The 21,749-nt window shown below is 43.3% G+C and overlaps 1 protein-coding gene across 1 annotated transcript in view; it reads left to right on the forward strand.

Moving 5' to 3' along the window:
• The first annotated feature begins 2,080 nt into the window (after positions 1–2,080).
• Positions 2,081–21,749, forward strand: part of mgat4b (alpha-1,3-mannosyl-glycoprotein 4-beta-N-acetylglucosaminyltransferase B) — a 38,268-nt gene continuing 18,599 nt past the window's right edge. Inside the window, exons 1-7 of the mRNA XM_026343175.1 lie at positions 2,081–2,099; positions 3,986–4,165; positions 4,478–4,621; positions 6,341–6,474; positions 10,615–10,661; positions 11,734–11,847; positions 18,782–18,857. Of these exons, the coding sequence (XP_026198960.1) occupies positions 2,081–2,099; positions 3,986–4,165; positions 4,478–4,621; positions 6,341–6,474; positions 10,615–10,661; positions 11,734–11,847; positions 18,782–18,857 (714 nt within the window). The remainder of the gene's footprint in view (positions 2,100–3,985; positions 4,166–4,477; positions 4,622–6,340; positions 6,475–10,614; positions 10,662–11,733; positions 11,848–18,781; positions 18,858–21,749) is intronic.

The following is a 21,749-nucleotide window of genomic DNA, read 5'->3' on the forward strand; positions in this document are numbered from 1 at the left end:
TTTAATCCACACTGGCTGTTTTAACTTTATTTTCTTTGTCCCATCTTTTCATCACTCTTTTCATCCATCTATTGTCTAGAACATGTCTATTCTAATGTTTTAGTGTTTCAGTGCCTCTTCATTACAGATGTGACAGTAACTCTTGTGTTGACTATTTCCTGTAAGTCACAGTTTTAAGTTGCCTTCATTACAGCTTCTCTTTCCTGCAGACCAGCCTTTCCATTACCTAACATTTATTTATTGATTGATTTATTTATCAGATCTGTTTTTTACTGCACAATGACGACGTCTCTGTCTCAGCGTCGTCCTCTTTTATCTGATTTGAACTTTCTTGTTGCTCAGTTTTTTCTCTTCATAAAACTGAAAACACAGGTGATGTTAAGAATCATCCTACGAATCCCAAACACTACTGGACATTTTTCTATTTACGTTCACTATTTTTACTCACGTATTTACTCCATTAAACAGTCTGAGGTTTTGGATCAGTGATATAATGTGAAGTGCTCTTTATGAACTGGTCGTGTGCTGCAGCGCCCTCCATAGTCAGACCAGATTTAAAAGATGAATTAAACGACACAGAGCAGTTGATGATTCTAATGATCACTAGAAATCACTTTGTGCATCTGGATATGATCAATAACAGAGTGATAATCAGGCTGTGAATCATTTATTGATCACTGAAGCTCAGCAGAAGTCATTTACTCCCCAAATCCACCTCCTTCCTTCCTATCTGAAAAGCCACCAGGCCATTAGCTGTGAGTCATCGTGTGTGTGTGTGTGTGTGTGGATAATCTCATTACCTGGATGGTCTCCACCCGGTGATTGGCGGCCATTATAGTATTACACTAATGTACACACTCGGCTTTTTGTGTGTGTTGTGGTTTTATAAAGCAGGGTTACAGTGTTTATTCCTCTACATACGACTATTGATCCAGATCAGTGTGTGTGTGTGTGTGTGTGTGTGTGGACAGTTCAGACACTGTGAGCACATGTTTGCATTGTTGGGACATTGTGGAGTTGTTCTGGCACTGATGGGGCGTTGATACGGATCTTTTGATATTGTGAGGACATTTTCACACTGTAAATGAATTTAGTTGTTGCTGTAGCTACGCTAATCAGGTCCCGACTCCAGCTGTACATCGCAGGAAGAGAGTATTGGCCAATTTGAAGTGAGTGTGTGCAGTAAACTGTTGCCTGTGTGGATTTTCAGCCTCTTAAGTTGTGCTCATGTGCACATTGACATAAACTGTGAGTTCTCTCAGTCTGCAGAAACAGAGTCCAGTGTTTAACAGACTGACTGCTGCAGGAAAGAGATTATTTCATCAGAGCAGATAAATAACTGGGCAGGAGCATCATTAAAAACTCATCAGTGAGCAGAGTGTGTCTGTGTGTGTGCGCCCAGTAATGCGTTTCACTTATCAGCCAAGCAGATGTGGCTATTGTGCTCCATTAAAGAGGGTTTAGAGGAATAATTGTGGGAGTGTTTCTGTGTGTTTTTACTTCAACTTTTTCATTTAGGCGAGAGCAGGCACATCCAGGAAAACAGTAACTGGTAGATTTCCGTGAAGTTCAGTGGTCGGTGTTTGAGCTCAGGATGAATCCTGGCCTTCTTCACGGTGCCAACTCTTCATTCCTTGAGTAACTTCAGACTGGTCTAACTAGTACATGTGAGGAATATGGAACGTTCCCTAATTTAGCTTATGTAAAGGACATCCTGTGAAAAAGAGTGAGTGGAGCATGTTCATAGAACTCACTGCCAAGGGTTAAAGGTCAATGTGTTTTCTTTTGTTATTAGCCAAGGTGCTGATCATGCGTTTATTTAACCAAACTGCAGTTTGCAACATGAGATCATTTCCTCTCATGTCATTCTTGACATGTTTCACTAAAACAAATGGTCAAACGTCTGAATCACGCCCTGCAGTAGCAGTGATGATGAAACGAGACAGGGCCTCCGTTTCGTCTGCAGTCTGTGTTTAAACAGTGCTTATTAATCATTTAATTAATTCACTGTTGTTCAGTTAAATGCTGCACCAACATGTGGGTTAATCAAAGGTAGAATTACCTGCTCACAGTGTATCACATGGACCAGAAGAAGGAGAGTATGTGCAGTGAGCTGTAGTCATACTTTTAATTTGAAAAAGGTTTCACTGAGAAAACCTTCACAGCAAAACTACCAAAGTTAAAGTGACGGTGATAAAAGTTACTGTTGAGTATGACAGGACTGTGGAATGAGCATTACACTGAATCATTTTTAATGCTGTGTGTTGTCTTGTTGTTGCCGGTCAGTGTCTCTGAAAAGAATACGATTAAAAAGACCAAACGTCCGTCGTACTGTTTCGCTTTGACACTAGTGTGAGGCCAACTTCACCACAGCGAGCAGCACCAGAGCTTTGTCCACTGTCAGGTGGGCCGGGCAGAGTGTCTGCATGTGAAGGCTGCGGGATAATTCTTTAAGATGAAGCTTCGCATCAAGCATTCAGCACTGCACAAACCTGTTTCAAAATAAAAGCCCGGTTCTCTCTAAAGTTGAAGAAACATAACTTTAGAACTTCCTGTATATTGGAGCTTACAAAACCTCAAACCTGCTCAGACTGATGCTGCTGCAGAGAAACGTCATTTCAGCCATTAAATCGTCAAAGTCGTCAAATTTCAGACTGAATGAAGTGAATGGTGACGGCTGCATGAGGATCTCACAGAGATTACTGCAGATTTACCTTCACATGGCATTAACTCGGCGAGGGATGATGGACGGCTGGATGATGTTTGCTGCCACAGATGAAGGATTTAGCCTTTTATTTTCATGTTTTTACTCAGATTATGGGTTTTTTCTCTACCTGTCGATGATGACAAGCTGGCGCAGCCCTAAAAACGCTCTCTGTGTCTCTTTGCCTTCAGAATAATCCTGTGAAGTCTAAATCTGTCTCTATCACGCACAGAAGGAAGGAGAAATAAATCAGTAACAATGATATTTACGTGTGATACAAATGTCTCCCATTGAGTTTTATGGAATGAAACAGAATTTCACTTGGACAGTATTTATTAGACTTATGCTAAAAGTCAGAAAACAAGCAGTTTCAATTTATCTAATCTTTCCAAAAGAATGAATTGGCCTTTTTCTGACTGTTTCCTGTTTGTGTCAGTACCACAGGACACAAGGTTAGGCTGGAGCTTATTGTTTCTTTGTGTCTTTGTAATGAAACAGCTCTAAGGAAAGAAAAAGACCTGTTTGATTTCCTCTGACGTTAGAGTCACTTTTAGAATTGTCAGTGTTAGTCGGTGTCAATCTCTCTTCTTACAAGCGGTAGAATAGGAAGTGGTCTCATGGTGAATGTATTAATGCACAGTGTCTGTACAAAAAGACGTTCACTAGACGAGCCCAACCAGCTGTGTGCTGCGATGCTTCACCTGAACCCAGACCAGTAAAATACTAAATCTAGCTCCAGAGCTTCAAGTGGTCCTCCCAGTCCTCCCAGTCCTCCCAGTCCTCGTCTTCTCAAACCAACACAGTAAGATGTTGCTGTGAAGGCAGCACTGATGTGTCCTGTGTTTCCTGTATCTGTGTGGTACTGTATGTTAAGAAGCAGGGCTTAACCTGTGGAGGATTCTCTGTTAGGAGGTGAAAATGGTTCGGGGGTGTCAGTCCACAGCTCCATGACTGAGTCTGTTTTAACCTTCTCCATAATGAGTCTCTCTGTGGGCAACAGAACAAGCTGCAGCTCATGGTTTAAGTTAGATAATTGGCACTAAACTGTCTGATCTGTCTAATATCGTTCATTTTGAACTGACTTCCCATCGTCTGTATGGAGAATTTAAGTTCCCACCATCACATGGTCAAAAACAGTTTGAGCTCTCACCTTATTATCCCGCTCCCTGTGGTGGTCTTGTTTAAAAGAATCCAAATCAAGAACAAAGGTTTTGGGTCTGGGTGGAGCTGAGGAGGATCAGGGCCTATAACCTCCTCTCCTGATTGTCTCCGTCTGTGCAGGAGATGTGGTGGATATCTACCAGAGAGAGTTTCTGGCGTTGAGGGAGCGCCTCCACTCAGCAGAGCAGGAGAACCTGCGGCGCTCCAAAGAGCTGAACCTGGTCCTGGAGGAGATCAAGAGGGCCATCGCTGAGAAACAGGCGCTAAGAGACATCAACCGCACCTGGAGCAGCCTCTCAGGTTAGTGAAGAGCAGAGCAGTTTGGCTTGTTTCATGAAGTTAAGGCTTTCTGTTTCCTGTTAAACCTCTCTGACCTGGTTTAACCTCGGCTCTGATTGGTCTAATCTATTTGAACCTGGTCACCTGCTCTTTAAAGTCTCTCTTTCATGAATGTAATGAGTAATCCCCAAAACTCCAGACTCATGTCAGATGATCTGCAGTCTAATCTGGATAACTCAGCTGTCCCTGTTTGAAGAATGGGACCTGATCTGTCTTGGCGGTCCCAGGTTTTATATAATCCGGCCTGGTTTCTCCTGGTGCTTCTGTTTTCAGAGGAGACGAGGCTGAAGTTGTGGAATGTGAGCAGCAGTAAAAACATCCTGCAGCTTCCCTCCATCTTCCATCATCTTCCTCACCTGCTGAACAGAGAGGACAGCCTGCAGCCCGCCGTGCACCTGGGACAGGGACGTACCGGAGGTAAGAAGCATCAGCCTCTGTGGAAATAAAAACAGACATTTATATTTCTTTAATACGTTGAATAAGGAATAAGAAGGGCAGCCTCAACCTGCATCAGGTCCCGCTTGACACCTGCCCAGGGCTCATGACTGGACCAGCAGCCCAGGCACAGTCACATTCCCTGGGCTAATGGCTCACTGTCGCTGCCCCGATACATCCAACATCCTCGGGAGAATAAAACGGCTTCTACCAACCAGGGCAAACCAAGGTCACCGTGTGTGTGTGCGTTGGGTCTAATTTATTTATAAAGGCCTTTTTTCTGCTTAGTAATCCTTTTTCTGACAAACACCTCCTGAAAATGTTGTTTCTATACAGCTAAACTGCAGTGAATGTAATCATTGGGGGGTTGTGGATGGACGACGTGCAACAGGACTAACAAACAGCAGCAGAGTCCGTGTGAGGTCGAAAAACAGTACTACTGGGTGGAGAAAGATCGTCTTATTGTTTATATTTTAACACAGATGTGTGTGAATGTTCTCTTTTTAATCCAGCTGTTAAACTAACCCTAACTGGATGTTGTACACATCATATGGTCAATATGGGGGGGGGGGTTCCTACTTCACACAGATACAGATAAAACCAGGGAGCACAAACACTAGACGTCAGGCATCAGCCGTGTGTGTGTGTGTGTGTGTGTGTGTGTGTGTGTGCAGTGAAACGTATTTATGATGCACTCTGAGTAAAACGGGTTAGTCGGGAGGATGGAAAGTGCTTTATGGTGCAGCAAAGGACAGAGCGATAACAACCGAGAAACACAGCACGAAATGTTTATCTGTGTGTGTGTGTGTGTGTGTGTGAGTGTGTGTTGTCCATGTCGCTTCCTTTTATCTTCATCTTGCTCGCTTTATATTCCTGCGCTGGTTCAGCCTCATTTGTCCTGGTCCAGTCCGGTTCAGTCCAGTTCAGATTGTAGGATTTTATTGTACAAAGTACAAGTAAGTAGTAGTAGTAAGTAAAAAGTACTATTTGTGTAGAATGACTCATCAGAAAGTGATCATTGAATTCATCACTTTAATTCTGCAGCTTTCATTTACTGCTACTGAGAAATAAGCTATTATCATAACATTGTTATCTATAATATATATTTAACTTATATATATATATATATATATATATACACATATGTCTGTTTTTACTTGTTGATTCGATGTTCTATTACTAATCTGAATTAGAAACCTACAACTCAAATAAAAAAGCTGAAATGTAGTGAAGTTGAACTTTGTCAACTAAAATCTGTGACTGGTCACAAATCAGGTTCAGTTCTGTCGGTGTCACGACCTCAGAGCTGGTTATCTGCTCTGTTTACTGCATCATAACACGGAAAGTTGCTCAGTGGTGCATAGTCAACATCCGAACTGTAATGTAACGGATAAATACTTGTTCAGGAGTAAAGAGAGTGTAGTAGATGAACCAGGTACATACAGTGTACCCTTTGTATGTGAACCCTTTGGAATGTCAGGGTTTTCTGATCTGATCTTCATCTAAGTTCAGAGTATTAACAAAAATAATGTGACAAAAATAATAACAGAAAAAATCTGATCTGCCATGTCTTATTGAGAACAACCATAAAAAAAGAAATAGTATGTGAACCCTTGCAGTTAAAAAGTGAGTAAATGTACTCTGACTCTTAAAGGAGCATTCCACCTAAAAGTTTAAACTTGTGTGTGTGTGTGTCTGCAGTGTCCATAGTGATGGGGGTTCCCAGTGTGAAGAGGGAGGTCCACTCCTACCTCACCGACACACTCAGCTCCCTGATGTCAGAGCTCAGTGCTGCAGAGAAGGACGACTGTGTCATCGTCGTCCTCATTGCTGAGGTAACTGTGTGTGTGTGTGTGTGTGTGTGGATAATTGCCTGTCAGTGTGTGTTGATGCATGCTTACTTGCATGCTTTGTAAAAGGTCAGTGGTTTAGCTAACGAGCCCAAACACACACAGTGTTAATGTCACTGAATCTGTTTTAAGCATCTGGGCTGAGATTTAAAACAGCCACTGTGTGTGTGTGTGTGTGTGTGTTTGCTTTCTCGTTTATACCACGTCGAGCTGTGTGTGTGTTTGCAGGCGAAGTGATGAAGGTCACACTTTGAGCTGTGTCCTCGTCTTCATCTTCTTCACATGTTGCGTTAATTTCTAATTTGAACTTTCTCCAAATCAACTCAGGCCACACGAGGACATGTTGAAACTGTGTAGGTAACAGTGTTCGTGTGTGTCCGGCCTCGGGGATCAGACACAACCTGTTTACTTCCATTTAACTAAAACCACCAGCATTTAACACAAGAACAAGAGAATGAATGAGTGAATGAAGAAGAAGCTGTTAATGAATGATAACGATAGACAGATAATGATATTAGATATTAATGAATTCATAATATTCTGTCAGCACCTTTCCTATACGCTGTTCCTCGTTACAAAATAATAAGGACTCATCACTTCATCGTGAGTTTGTTACCCCGTCATTACAGCTCTCAATTGAAACTAGTGGTCAAGTAATCGTAAATCCAGGAGGAACTAGATGGTAACTACTCAGTGTGTCGTTGAACACAATGAGCAACTCGTGATTAAGTAATGTTAGTTTGTGTTTGTGAGTTAATGAGGAACAACTCACGATGTGTTCTGGGTACCACAGAGTAAAGTGATACGGCCCACACATGTAAACTTAGGCTGACATGTTCCTTCATCACTGTGCACACACCGTCTAGAGACCAAATGTGGATTCATTCAGACTCAGTGAAGTATTTGTTGAAGGAGCTGATTTAACGACAACACATCCAGAACGTCCCAGTTTGTAGAAGAGAACACGTGACCTCACATCACCAGAACACTCACATACTGCAGCTCGTCCAACTTGATTTTGTGGGTTGTAAAGTGAAACGATCACTTTCTACTTAATGTAACACCGGCTGGTAGTGTAGTGTGATAGTGTACCACTATCCAGGAGACCGGCGTTCGAATCCCAGCCGTGGTCTAGCTGTAGTAGGGGTCCTTAGGCAGACCTCCTAACACCTACACCACCTTTACCCTGTATCTCTCTTGTAAGTCTGCTACATGACTTTGGAGGACACATTCAGTCCCACAGTGAAAACTGGACCAGGTGCTCTGAGCTGGACCAAACTGGGATCCAGTCCAGCAGGGTGTTTGTGCTTTTCCACTTTCATTTCCTTTACTCCTATATCTGTGTTCCCCTGCTCTCTGTCTCTGTTCTGCAGTTTGTTTCCATTTGTCATTTTGATATCTTCTTCAGCTTTCTCCTCCGGGCTGATAGAACGTAGAATATTTAGAATCCCCTCAGGGTTTTTGTTTTTATCTCACAGACACAGTTTTCAATTTCCTCGCCGTTGCTGTTGTTGTTTCCTCGCTGGTGGATTCACACTGAACCAGAGCTCCGCTCCTCTTTCACTCTGACTGGAAACGTGTAGGAAGTTCAGCTTTGAACATCTTTGAGATCTTTGTGGACTGAAGAACACGTCATCTCGTGGCGCCTCGGCAGAGTTTGTTTTTGCAGGTGAACAACGAGCAGCGAAAGCACTTAAAGCTTTTAAAGTGGAGAGATGTGTAACATGAATATTACATGACTGATGCGTGTCGTACTGCTCGAGCAGAGGAGCACATGACGTAAGACGGCATGGGAACAGAGCCCTGCAGCTCCACTACACTCTTCATCTCACATGAACAGAGCTGTGGTCAGTTTGCTCATTTGTTACCTGAGTACGAACATCTCACGCTCTGATGTCATCGTTTTATTTTACTGACTCATATTTTAAAATCCAGATGTGAGGCGTTCTGTGTTTTAGAATCATGGTGAAGAGGTGAGAGACCGAAGCAGTGATTAATGAATAGGTATCCTCTGAGCCTCAGCTCATTGTTTAGTGTCTCGACCACAACTTTGCTGTTTTGGTTCACTCTGAACCAGTACTGCGTCATTTTAGCCACAGCAGGAAGTAGCTGGAGAAAAACCCACGACAACCCATAAAGTCGTGGTTCTGCTATGTACCAGACACGGCTAAAGACCAGTAGGTGAACATAGTGAAGCATTCAGCAGCCAAAGAGCCAAATCTGTTCCTCAGCAGTTGGTGGAGACCAAAACCTGAGGCAGAAGAGGGAATGTTAGACCTAAAGTACGACAAGCTGCCGACTGCTCCTCAGATGACGTCGCGTTAACATGTGGTTGTTATAGGTCTAAGACCTGCTAAATACAGCAACCAGGAGGCTTTTGTTGTTAATCAGCTACAAGACACAAGGTGTGTTCAATTTACCTGTTATTTATTCAGTAAGTGAAAAACAACGTGTTCATGAGAGATACTGTACGACTGAAAGTTATTACCAAGTGGCCGTAATGAATTCTACAGAGCAGACTGGTTGTGTAATGTGAGATACTGCACTCAGAAAATGAATGATCCTGCTGCCGTGCTCGAATAAACAAACTACAACTATAGTTGAGCTCATTTACATCAACAGGGCTCAACTGGTTCCATCAAACTGCTCTCAGGTTGTTCCGCTTTAGGTCTTTTGGACAGAGAGAAACAGAAAGAGTCTTTGTTCTTTGTTGTGTCCATGCTGCTCTCTCTGGATGTTCACAGGAAAAACTCTTTCTGGGCCCACGCGACCTGCAGTTTCAACCTCATACTGGCTCCGGCTGCGGAGACTTGGAAAATCCCTGTGAATTCAGTGGATGTTCTCACGGCTGCTTCACGAATCGTGCCTGTTTTTGTTTTTCTGTTTGTTGTTTGGTGTAAAATGTAAAAGTGTGTTAGGAACGTCGCTGCATGTGCATGAAACTCCGTAAACTAAGCGAGAGACGGACTCTAACACTCAGCTGAGCGTCTCTAAACTGCGTCTGCTCCTCGTTAACACTGAGCTCTGCGGTAAGCTCCACCCAGCTGGCACCTCCAGGACGCCAAAACAAACCACAGACTCTCTGCAGAGACTGACAGACTGCAGCGCCGCTTGGCTGCTGGAAGCATGTGACCTCACACTGACCTTCAGAGCCAGAGGATTGGATCCCACGGGGAGCCGATCTGCGCCCTGATTGGCTGAGCGGGAGGCTGGGCTCTGGTGTCACGGATTGCTCAAGTTGTTGTTGATGTTTTTGTGCAGAAAGTCATAAAAAGATTCAGATGATCTCAGTCTCTCACGTGTGTGTGTGTCAACATGTATTATCTCAATGTGACAGAGACACGAAGCTTTAAAAGTCTAATTCAGGAACAATTGTTTCAATCTGAAACTGATTTAGTGTGATGTGGATCATCAGTAGCAGCATGATGCATCAAATAGAGATCGGTAGATCGGTGGTATCTGTCACAGCACAGAACATCTCTGGACTCTCACACTCACATTTCCTGCATCATCCAGAACAAATTAAAGAATTTTCTACACGGTGGATTCACAACATCTCATGTGTTTCCTTCATATTAAAATTCATTAGAAATTCTCTGTTTGTTGTGGTCGTATGTTATTTAAATTCAGCATTCGTACATTTTGCTCACATGTCTCCGTCACCACGATGTCTGTTCTCATTGTCTGTGAGCTGGATTCACTGATCACTCTTCTTTAAGTTGATCATTAGTCAACTTTCACACATCCTGCTCATTTGTTCAGGTTTAAACTGAAGCTTCACCCTGAGCAGAAAACGGCCGACGAACAAACTTTAGTAGACGATCTGAGAACGTCCTCCAGCTCTGTACAGGACAGCAGGTGGAACATCACAGAACGTCACAGAGCAGTGCTGCAATAAAAATGTGACGATGTCGGTGTCTCTGCTCGTCTGAACGCTGTCAGAGTGTTCAGTCAGTTTTCATGTGGTGAAGTGTCCTTGAGTTTCTGAGAAGTTCAGTATTAATCAAACATGTTATTAGGAATCATTAAACGCTCAGCTCAGCGTGTGTGTTGAAGGAAACATGAAGAGACTAATCTACCTGTGTGTGTGTGTGTGTGTGTGTGTGTGTGTGTGTGTGTTTCCAGGCTGACCAGCAGTACGCCAGCAGTGTAGCCGACAACCTGAAGCGCCTGTAAGTCCATCTGCATGATGGGATGCTGTTTCTATGGCAGCAGAAGTGATGGGGCGGGATCTCCCCTCCTGTGTGTGTTTGTATGTTGTGTGTGTGTGTGTGTGTGTGTGTGTGTGTGTGTGTGTGTGTGTGTGTGTGTGTGTGTGTGTGTCACTGTGCAGAATATTTGATTCATTTCATCACACACACACTGAGGCTGCAGAACAAACTGTCAGCAGCACCAACCTTTCACCATATGGGACATTTCCTTCTTTCCTTCTCTACTTCCTTATCTCTCCTTCATCTTTCCTACTCAGCCCTCCGTCGTTTCCTTCCTTGCCTCTTTGTGTCCTTTCCTTTCTTATCTCCTCTACTTCACATCTTTCTGTCTTGTTTCTCTCCATCATTCCTGCTCTTCTTTCCTTAATTCCTCCTCGTCCAGCTTATCTTCTATTTTTATCGCTCTGTTTCTCCTCTTCATTCTTTTTAATCCTTCTTTTCTTTTATACATTCGTGACACATTTTCCCCCTTTTTTATCCTTTCTTGTCTTTCCTTTCCTGTTTCCTCATCCTCTTTGCCTCCACCTTTCTTGTTTTCCATAACTGCTGATTTTCTTTCCTTCATTGTCTCCTTCTCTTCATCCTCTTTTCCTTAATCCTGATTATCTTCTCTTCTGTTTTTATCCTTCTCTAATTTTTAATCCTCCCTTTCTCTTTTCTACATTCTTGATACATCTTTCCTACCTTCACTTCCCCTTTCCTCTGTTCCTAATCTCTCTTCTTTTCTCTTGTCTGTTGTCTGGTCACCACCTTCCCCTCTTATCCTTGTCTTTCCTTATCTCCTCTTTCCTTCCCTACTTCTTCTACTCTACCTTCTTTCTTTTTATCTTGTCCTCACCTGCTTTTCTTTCTTTTCGTATCATCTTCTTTTCTTTCCATCTTCATTTTCCTTCCAACCTTTTTTCACTTCCTCCTTGTTTGCTTTCCTTCCCTTCCTTTATCTTGTTCCCTTATTTTTTTTCTCCCTTATTGATTATTGATTGATTGATTTATCTCCTCCTCTCTAATCATCTCCTTTTCTCATCTCTCTCAGTTTTCCTGCAGAGATTCAGTCGGGCCTGTTGGAGGTCGTCTCTCCATCCGTTCACTTCTACCCCGACTTCTCCCGACTCCGAGAGTCTTTTGGAGACCCCAAGGAGAGAGTCAGGTCAGTGTGTGTGTGTGTGTGTGTGTGTGTGTGTGTGTGTGTTTCACACTTTTCCATCAGCATGACTCATCAGACTGAATCAGAATAATGTCATAATAATAATGTTATTTTTAGCAGCTCAGTAGTTAGATGAGTTTTGGCCACGGAGCAGCTTTTCATCATCTGTGTTTCTAGTATATTTGTAAAACTTTACACTTTCTGAATATATTCAAACACTCAGATACGTGATCCACCTCAGTGTGGTTAATTTGTATCTGCTGACTCTCAACAACTGAACCAAACTGGAACAAACGGCTCTAACTTGGTCATGATATCAGCGGTGGGCATTAGAGTTGGTGACTCATGCTCGAGGCCCACATGAATAAACTTTGGACTTGGCTTGAAATTCATGAATAATGACTCTTGAAGAGCTTTTCAAAGATTAGAAAGACAGTTTTGCCAACTACAGGTGAGTGATGGTCAGACAAAACACCCGAGAAGCTGCGTTGGTGTTAGACATTTGGAAACAGAGATTTCAAACCTCCTGTGTTGGAAAGAGATAAAACACACCTGGTCTCACAGGTGACTGTAAGGCAGCCTGTAAGGACTTCGCTTGGCTCTTGGTTCTGGGAAACTGAAAGCCAGTCACTGTGCATATGTACCACTAAGAGGACAGAATTAACCCAGTAGAGCTGTCATGGTTCCAGCCTCGTTGCTGCCAGTGCTTCCTGCCGTGCTTTTATTTTGGCAGCCTTCTGTTTCCCTTTCCCGGTATGGTCACATGCACTCACCTGATTGGTTACACCTGCTTTCCCCTGGAGTATAAATACCGGCCTGCTCACCTGTTTCCCCTGCCAGATAGTCTGTTTTCAACGCCTGCACATTATCCAGCATTTATCTTGGACTGACTCTTTTGGATTTCTTGGACTCTGCCTGATCTGGACCCCGTCTCTTGCCTGACCCCCTGGTGCTGTGAGTTCTGTCTTTTCCCCCCTGCTCACGGTACCTAACCTGTACCTGGACCTGCCTGATTCCCTTTCCCGGACCTGTCCCCTTTCTACTCTGTCTACCCTGGATTCCCCCTTATTGGACCAGCCTGACCTGACCCTGCTTCCCCTCTGGTTCAGTGAGTTCTCCCTCTGTTCTGTTTCGCTCCCTTGTTGTCCCCTTTCCTGCTCGGTCTGTTTGGAGTGCTTTGGTGTTTCGACCTGGATTGTCTTCCGTTGTGGATTTTGCCTGCCGGACTTAACTTTGAACTGCCTGCCTGTGTATGACCCGGATTACCCTCGACCTCCGAGCTAGCTCTGTAGATACTGTTTGGACTATTTTCTCGTTGTGCTTGTGTGACTCTGGTGTCTCTGTCCATGTGCTCTCTGTCAGTCGGCCATTTTGGTTTTGACGTTGTCTTCCATTTTGCCCATGTGCTCTCTGTTGGTCGGCCATCTTGGATTTGAATTACTTCCGGTTTCCAACCAGACCACCATACGCACCCTACCTCATCTCCTCCCACCTGGTGACTGTTCCATTGATTTACTGTGTTCTGTCACTTCTAAATAAACATTGTTCGCTCAGTTCTGTCCTGTCTGCTCTCTGACCATGGAGTCCATCCGGCAGCTCATGACAAGAGCGACAGTAAACAGCTGAGTTACTGTGTGTGTCGTGATGAACTGAACACATGTCACTGTCAGATGAAGATGAAGGTTGTCTGTGTGAAGGACACAGTCATCAAGTCGGGTTTGAAGCTGGTAATCATTAAACCCAGGTTGAATTACTCTCTGTCTTAATATCAAACACCAGTAAACTACACTTTACTACAGTAATTATCAGGTAGAATACATCAATAATTAAACTGTCCAGGAAACGTGCACGGAGCTGCAGCTCAGCCGTAGCTAGAGATCTACTGGATTTAGATTAAAGTCTGGGTTAAATCGAGCTGCGATCCACATTTGTCGTGCATGGCTGGAGCACAGGTGAAGACACCTGCACAGCTATTTAAACCTTCATTACTGAGTTTTGCTGTGGAACTATTTCAGCATGAAGCAGGTTGTAATGTGGCAGCGGCTCCTGGACACTTTTCCTGGCAAGTAACTAAAAAGTGAAGCACTTTCGAGCTTCAGGTGGTTTATTAACTTCCATTTGCCGTCTAAGTCCAGTAATTGGCACAACTGTGTGTCCCTGCCCTGCACTTATTAGTCCTGTTGTGGAGTTTTCACCCACATGTCACAGAGAAACTGGGAATTACTAAAACCAATTGGTGCACAGCCTCGTGGGGTATCCTGGCCTTCAGGTTCAGAGTCTTTACCCAGACTCTCCAGAGTTTTACATGATGTGACTGATTTGGAGGAGACGTCATTAAACAGCCTGTAGAACATTTGACAATATGGTGATTTCTACATTTACTACTACGCCATGTGTATACAAGATTAAAAATAGCAGATAAGGAACAGAACGCTGCAGGGAGCCAGTGGAAGTACAAACAGATTCAGCTCATCTATTTCCAACTACCTCCCAGAGTTTAGTTGGTGAGAAAACTGAGAATCTGCCTGATGAGGAGAATCAATGCAAAATGATATCAACTTTCTAGAAGTGGCTGCATTAAAGAGTGAGACGTTAAGACGCACACTGCAGGGGGTCAAGAACAGATCCAGGAGGTAGTAATGATCTAAAACAACTAAAGTACACGCAGACGAAGACTGAACCAGACGCCCCTTATTACTTTAGATTTTATACTGTCACTGTTGAAGAGGAAACTAGTTTGGAAGCTGCAGGAGATCCTGTAGGAGGATCTTCTGCTGTCAGACGCTGGAGCAGCTCTCAGTATTACACCCATGATGATTCATACTCAGCTGATTTGTCCTTGTTTAAACCCAAATCAAATCTGGAGACCTGCTGTGTTTCAAGAACCAACAACACAACTAAATGAAACAAGTTGTTTCTCTCAAAGTAACTTTATGATCTTCAGTTTGGAGTATGATTTACCCTGACACGCTCTACTCATTTAACTTTACACAAACACAGTTCATCACAATCAAAGCTCCAACATCCACTCTAGTGTCGTTATATAGATGTGAGGACGCCCGCTGATCCGTCGTACATTCCCTACAGCTGATTCTAACCTGAGTACTAAGAAAGACATGTACACACGATGCTGTTCTCCCACTGACATGAATTATTTAAGAACATTTTTCAATACAAACCTTTGTCGTCCTCCTTACATGCTAAGCTACTCATCTCTGGAGTCAATCCGAGTGCTCACCAAATATGATAATATTAGCATATTTTTAAATAAATGATATAATAAAAATAATAATTTTAACAGGGGAAATTCTTGAAGAATTTGAATCAGTACTTCAAGTGTAGTATTTTCAGAAGGGGTGAGTGTCCCCACAGCTACAGAAAGACCTGCGTGTGTGCAGGTGTGTGTGTGTGTGTGTGTGTGTGTGTGTGTGTGTGTGTGTGTGTGTGTGTGTGTGTGTGTGTGTGTGTGTGTGTGTGTGTGTGTGTGTGTCTCCCCAGGCGTGTGTCAGCCTGTCGTGGCTGATTCATGAGTCTCTGAACCATGGAACCATGTGACGCCCCCCCCCCCCCCCTTCCAGGGTCAGAATGCAGATCAAAGTGTTTTAGTTAATAAACTGTTGCTCCGCCCCCTCTAACATGTTACTATGGTAACACAGGAAAGGAAGGGGGGAAGGAGTCGATAAAGGAAACCAAAAAGGAAACTATGATAATAATAATAATAATAATTATTATTATTATTATTATTATTATTATTATTATTATTATTATTATTATTATTATTATTATTATTATTTTATGGTAGTATAATAGTTCATAATTTGGTGATTAAAATAATTCAAATGAGATGAGAACATGCGTCTACTGACGTCTGCTGTAGGAGACTCTTACAGTGTGAGGAGTTACATGTTTGCTTACTGAAAAGCATCATCACACTTCAGAGGAGATCCAACATCCAAAAGGAGCACGGGCCACAGCCAAAGGCGCTAGCTAATGTGCTTTGGGTATATCAGGAGGCCCCTGGGTGCCTTTCATTGGAGGTTTTCCAGACATGACCCCCTGGGAGGAGACCAAAGACCCAGAAAACTCATCTGGGCTGCGAGGCGGGACCTCATTGAACCAGCTTCCATCGAGACCTGACTTTCTATAAGTGGTTAGAGATGGATGGATCCCTATTTCCACAAATATGACATTTATTTAAGTAGAGTTATGATGTTTAGACCTAACAACATCGTCATCAGGTTCAATTCAGGAAAGAGACTTAAAGCTGAAACCTGAGTCTGTTCACCGACTTGAGCAGGAGCTTTGATTCTTTCAGATGAGTATTATTATTATCAAAAGCTGCACAGTAACACTGTGACTGTCTGTGTGGTCGGAGGTCTCATTTTAAGCCGCAGGTCTGTGGAAAGAGGATGAAGACGACACACGATGACTGTTTACACAACTTGTAATGGAGCGAAATCACTTCCTTCATCCTTCTCTTCATCCCAAATCCTCAAGATGCAGGTCTCCTCTCGTGTCATCTGTTTCCTTCAAACAGTATGAACAGAGTCCCGACACGACGTCTTCATTCCACCAACAATCTTTGTAAAACCTTCGTCTGTCCCTCCAGAGTCTCTGCAGACTGAAAGATTCTGCAGAAGCCACACGAAGACGCAGCTGCGCAGCAGGTTTTCAGGGAAAAGTCGAAAGTTTTTAAACTGTTTCTTCAGATGAGGTGGATGAAAATAACCGCACAGACAGAGAGGAGGAGGCGGAGGAGGAGGAGGAGGTGTCAAGAAGTTAACTTTAGCACAGTGACTCAGAAAAAGAGTCGTATGAAGAATGGACATCGTTTGAGTGTTTTACCAAAACCAAGACATGTACAGTGCACAATGCAGACCTGGTCATGGTCATCCGAGCCGCGATACAGTACATTACAGTGAATTATAGTCATTAAAATACCATTTTATTTCCCTTTAATGTAACTGTAACCTAGAATAAAGCTGAACTAACATGAACACGAACTGGAACCAGTGTCTGTGCGGAGGGAAGAAAATCAATGTAAAAACACTTTACAGCCACAGAAATGTTAAGTGTGTGTGCGAAAGATCATCAAACACTTCACTACCATCAAAGACTGAGTGAACAGAACGTGGACAGATGTCAGCACTGATTTGCCCTTTTTAACACAGTTTGTATGCAAACTGGAGCATCCGTCAGCACATCCACCCACCCCTTCGCCCTCTGAGCAGAATCTCATTTCAAGTTTTCTCTCTTGACTCTATTAGGCTCCAGAAGGCCTGATATCTCTGAGTGGGAGATGGAGGACAGTAAAGTGAGTCTCCCATATTAACGTCACCTTCCAGAGTCACCACAGACACTGAATCTGTGCCCCCTCTCTAGAAAACACTTCAGATCATCGGTGCTGTCTGTAGTTTGTGTCTCACACTAGAGGTGCTGCTGAAGTGTATTTCAAAGTGGGCAGTATAAAAGCATTGATTGGCCTTCGGTCCATTTCCTGTAAACTCGCCTGCCACTGTCTGCACCCACCCATCGAACAGCTGCAGTCCCAAGTAGATGCTGTTCTACAAGCTCAGATATTTAGTTGGAAACACGTGTCTGTTTTTAACTTGCAAAATCCTAAATGTGAAGCAGAGGAACGGGAAGATTTGGAGACTGTGTTCCCGACCACATGTGCAGCAACAAAATCCCCCAGTTCTGGTGAAATGTGCACATTAAACGACTGGGATTTAACATGTTTGCATTGATTTGTGGACATAAACTCGGTGACACAAGCTCTGACAACTTAAAAGGATTCAAAGGTTAAGGACCAGATCACGGCCTTTACAGACTGGGAGTCAATGATTGAAGGACCTGAGGATATATTTCAAGTCGGAACCGACAGTCACGCTGTGGTCACACAAACTTACTGAAAAGTTTCTTTAAATGTGAAAACACTGGTCGCTGTGTTTCAGCAGCAGCTGATGTCTCCAACACGTTAAATCATCCTGTCGCCTGAGAGTGTGCGACACAAAGCTGCGTCTGTGTTCACTTCGAGTGTTTGAGTCCTCAGCAGCGAAAACGCAACCGACTCCCTGTGTGACAACACGAGTGGAGCCTGGTGGAGGAGGTTTCTTATCTGCAGGGCTGAGGGAGCTCATGTTCATCACATGCTGCATAAACCTCCACAAAAAGCTCTGTTCTGACAGGGTCAGAGGTCATGGTGGAGGATCAGTGACCAGAGGCCAAGCTGCTTCTCCTCATGTTAGAAAACATTTAGCTTTTTAAAGTCAGTCTGTGTTTCAGCTGTTTCAGGTTAAAAACTACATCAAGCTGCTGTTTTATGAAGGAAATCAATGAACCTTGTTGAAAATTGAAACTATAGCTTAGATTTTACCTTAAGTTCCTGCTTCTAGTCTGTGTTTTACGTCCTCTTTTTCTTTTTTGCATCATGTCTCTGTCTTTTCTCTGTAGCTCCATAAGCTGCTGGATGCTCCCTCAGGATTAATAAATATCTATCTACAAGAGCAAAAACACCAAAAACCAGCGTGTCGAACAATTTAACATTTAAACAATAAGAGAAATTCTTATTATTGAAATTAGCTCTGACCAGTTGATATGAAGTTTCTGATTTGTCAGTTCCCTGCTGCTGTTGTACAAACTGAACTGTGTGTTTGTTGTTGAGATGCTCTGCGTCTGTACACACACTGATTCTACTCACCTCTGATCACTACGCCGGCGTTTTTCCATCAAACCGACCAAATGTATCGAAGGAAACCTGTGGTCACATTATTTTTTTATTTAGATATTAACACACACACACAGCCTCCACATCGGCGTGTGCAGCTGTGTACATGCACAGTATCTGTGTGTGTGTGTGTGTGTGTGTGTGTGTGTGTGTGTGTGTTACATGAAGATGTTGCGATGATAACACGTTTGTATCTTTGTTCCTCCTCAGGTGGAGAACGAAGCAGAACCTGGACTACTGCTTCCTGATGATGTATGCACAGTCTAAGGGAACCTACTATGTCCAGGTAGGAAAGAAAATCTTATCTATCTTCCAGTGACCTTTGAACCCTGGTTATCTCCTGCAGCGTGTCAATAGATCAATAGAACTATAGTAAAGTTTACAGTACTCTTTACACCCACAGCTGTATTAGATAACACTGGCACTGATGTTCACTTATTTTATTGATTTATCTTTGCACAATGAGACAACAGCAGCAGCACAGTTGATAATCTGCGTCTGTTCCATCTCATTACGTTCAGTAAGGTCCTCCGTCAAACTCTCATTTAGCTGTAGAACATTCAACTTAAAACAGACCAGAGATGAATTGACTTTGAATGGGAAATACACAGTAACTGTGTTTCCAGGGTTTTGATTTTTAAACTACAAAGATACAACACAAAGAGACACAAAAATGACAAGAAAGAGACAGAGAGACAAAGTGACCACACAGAGAAGACTACAAGACACATTTTCAGGGGCCCCTTCCAACCACCCTATGAACATTTTCTCACAACAACCACAAAGAGACAAAGCGATTACACTGTTTGTGGTCGTTTTGAGTCTCGGGGCACTTTCCAGGTCTATGCCAGGGGCTTGTTGTCTCGTAATTTACAGCCGTGAACTTCCAGAGTGCACGATTCACCACATGAATAACAACTCAACAACGTGGTCATGGTGTAAAATCTTCAGACAGACTGAAGACACAGCAGCCTCGGGAGACAGTTACATCTGGGACACAGCTGATGTCACCGCACTGAATTTAATCAAGCAGGACGGCCATTAAAATAAAAAGTGTGTGTGATGTAATTCTGCTGGTGTGTGATGCTGATGAAACTGTTGCACCGACAGTGGATTGACAGGGATGTTAATGGAGGAGCCTCCGTGGCTTCATCGCGCTGTCTCTATTCCTGTTAAAGATGAAACAAGGAAGAAACAGATGGAGAAGAAACTCAGCGTAACTGAACTCCGGTTCACCTGTGAAGTCTTATTTTCAGGGAAGAGACGAGTCACAAACTGAAATGAAAAATGGGATAAATAATGAAGACGTGCAGCCGGTCACAGTAAAGAGTTAAAGAGAAATAAAACATCGTCAGTTTAAGGCTCTAAACACTAAATTCAATTAATGAATGAATTAAATCAGCTTTTACACCCACAGTTAAAATACAAAAAACAGGAACAAGATTTCTGATGAACCTGTTAGAGTAAATTAAATCCATTTCCATATTTTACCGCAGAATCACCAACAGCAAAACAACAGTAGGACAGAAAACAGTGCAGAAATCCATAAAGAGAGTATTAATAGAACGACGACAGGACAGAACGCAGACAGAGAGTAATAATATTCGTACCCAGCATTACGTCCCTTCACAGACAGTTTTCTGCTGTGGATTTTTAGTAATGAATAAATGCAGGTGATATTAGCAGCCTCCGCCTGTGGTCAGTGTTGATGCCAAAAATCAACAAAATGACATCTGGACTTCCCAGAGTGGATTTCACGGTGGGGGCTGGAAGTGATTTCTGGCGATGAATGGGTTTTTCCTCACGGTGTGTGGTGGCTTTGGCTCTTTGTGTGGAGCTGTTGTGATGTGTGGCTCTGTCCTTGAACACAGCCAGAGCTGAACTGGGTTATTTTTCTGGCTGTTTTCCAGCGATGGAGCAATCTCAGCACCATCATCTCTGCTGGCGGTGGCAGAGCCTCGGCTGCTCCCACGCCAAGCGTTTTGACAGGACCACAGAGCCAGACTCACTGTTGTGACACCTAAACTCGCTCTGAACTTTGCAGAGTTGTCTCCTCTCTGTGAGTAGTGATGGGAGGGGAGGAGGTGGAGGGGATGGAGGGGGTAATTACTCCATGTCGGCTCCCTGGGGACAAAAGAGGTGGATGTATGTGTCTGTCAGGAGGCTGCCTTCTACCGCTGGGTACCCAGCGCCTCTACTGCAGGTTTGAGAGCTGCCATGAGATCAGCAGCTAAAATGTTGAGTTTGAGGATATTTTTACTGTGAAGGTGGATTTAAAATCCTGTGTTCTGGAGGTGTCATCGAAGATTCTTTGTCCTAGTTCTAAACAGTTTTAATTACTGGCTCTATCTGATTGATCTCTTGTCAGCCCTGGGTGGTGTCTGCAGGTCTCCTCTCAGTGTTTGTAGCCTCAACAGCCTCCACCAACTAATAGTTTAGGTTAAAAGGAAACAATTCAGACTTTCCTCTTGTCCTACTGCTTCTCTGGTCGCTACAGCAGATAGTCTTTGTGTTGACCTCCACTCAAGCAGGTGGTTGAGGTGGATGGAGACTGAACTGCAGTGAAACACTGACAAACCACAGAGCTGTCCTGTGTGAGGTTGGGTTTAGACTCTTTAATGCAGATGTTAGGAGACTGGGCTTCTGGAAGAGCTCGGTTGATTGAAAGCAGCAGTTTTTCGAACTGAGCGGATTATTTTACAACTGAAGAATGTGACAGTGAGTATAAACCATCCCTCATCCCAAAAGACTATTTTGGCTGCATGTGAAAAATAATAATTAATTGTTTTTTCTGTGTCTCATGTAAATTTCATCATTTGACCGAAACCACCACCAAAGTTTGTTTCCCACAGTTTTTATTGGAGCCTGTTTAACAGCACCAGCTGTCCCTGCTGGAGCCAGGACCTTCCAGAGGAGTTTTTCTTTGTCCTGCTGCCTCTGAACAAACGCTAGATGACTAAAAACACCAACTGCTGCCAAGTGATTTCAGCTAAATGTTTGGACACAGTTTGTGTTTCATGTGTCTGAAATACAGACGCACTCACTTGATCAAATCAGATGAAGTGTTTTACTGTTATATTTACTGACGAGCGTCAGCTGGTTTTATTCTGTGCTCTACGTTAATTAGAGAAAAGGAATCAGAAAGACGCCGGAGAACACACGTCCATCATCGCTCTCT

The sequence above is a fragment of the Anabas testudineus genome, chromosome 9, assembly GCF_900324465.2.
Source record: "Anabas testudineus chromosome 9, fAnaTes1.2, whole genome shotgun sequence".
NCBI classification, from domain to species: domain Eukaryota; kingdom Metazoa; phylum Chordata; class Actinopteri; order Anabantiformes; family Anabantidae; genus Anabas; species Anabas testudineus.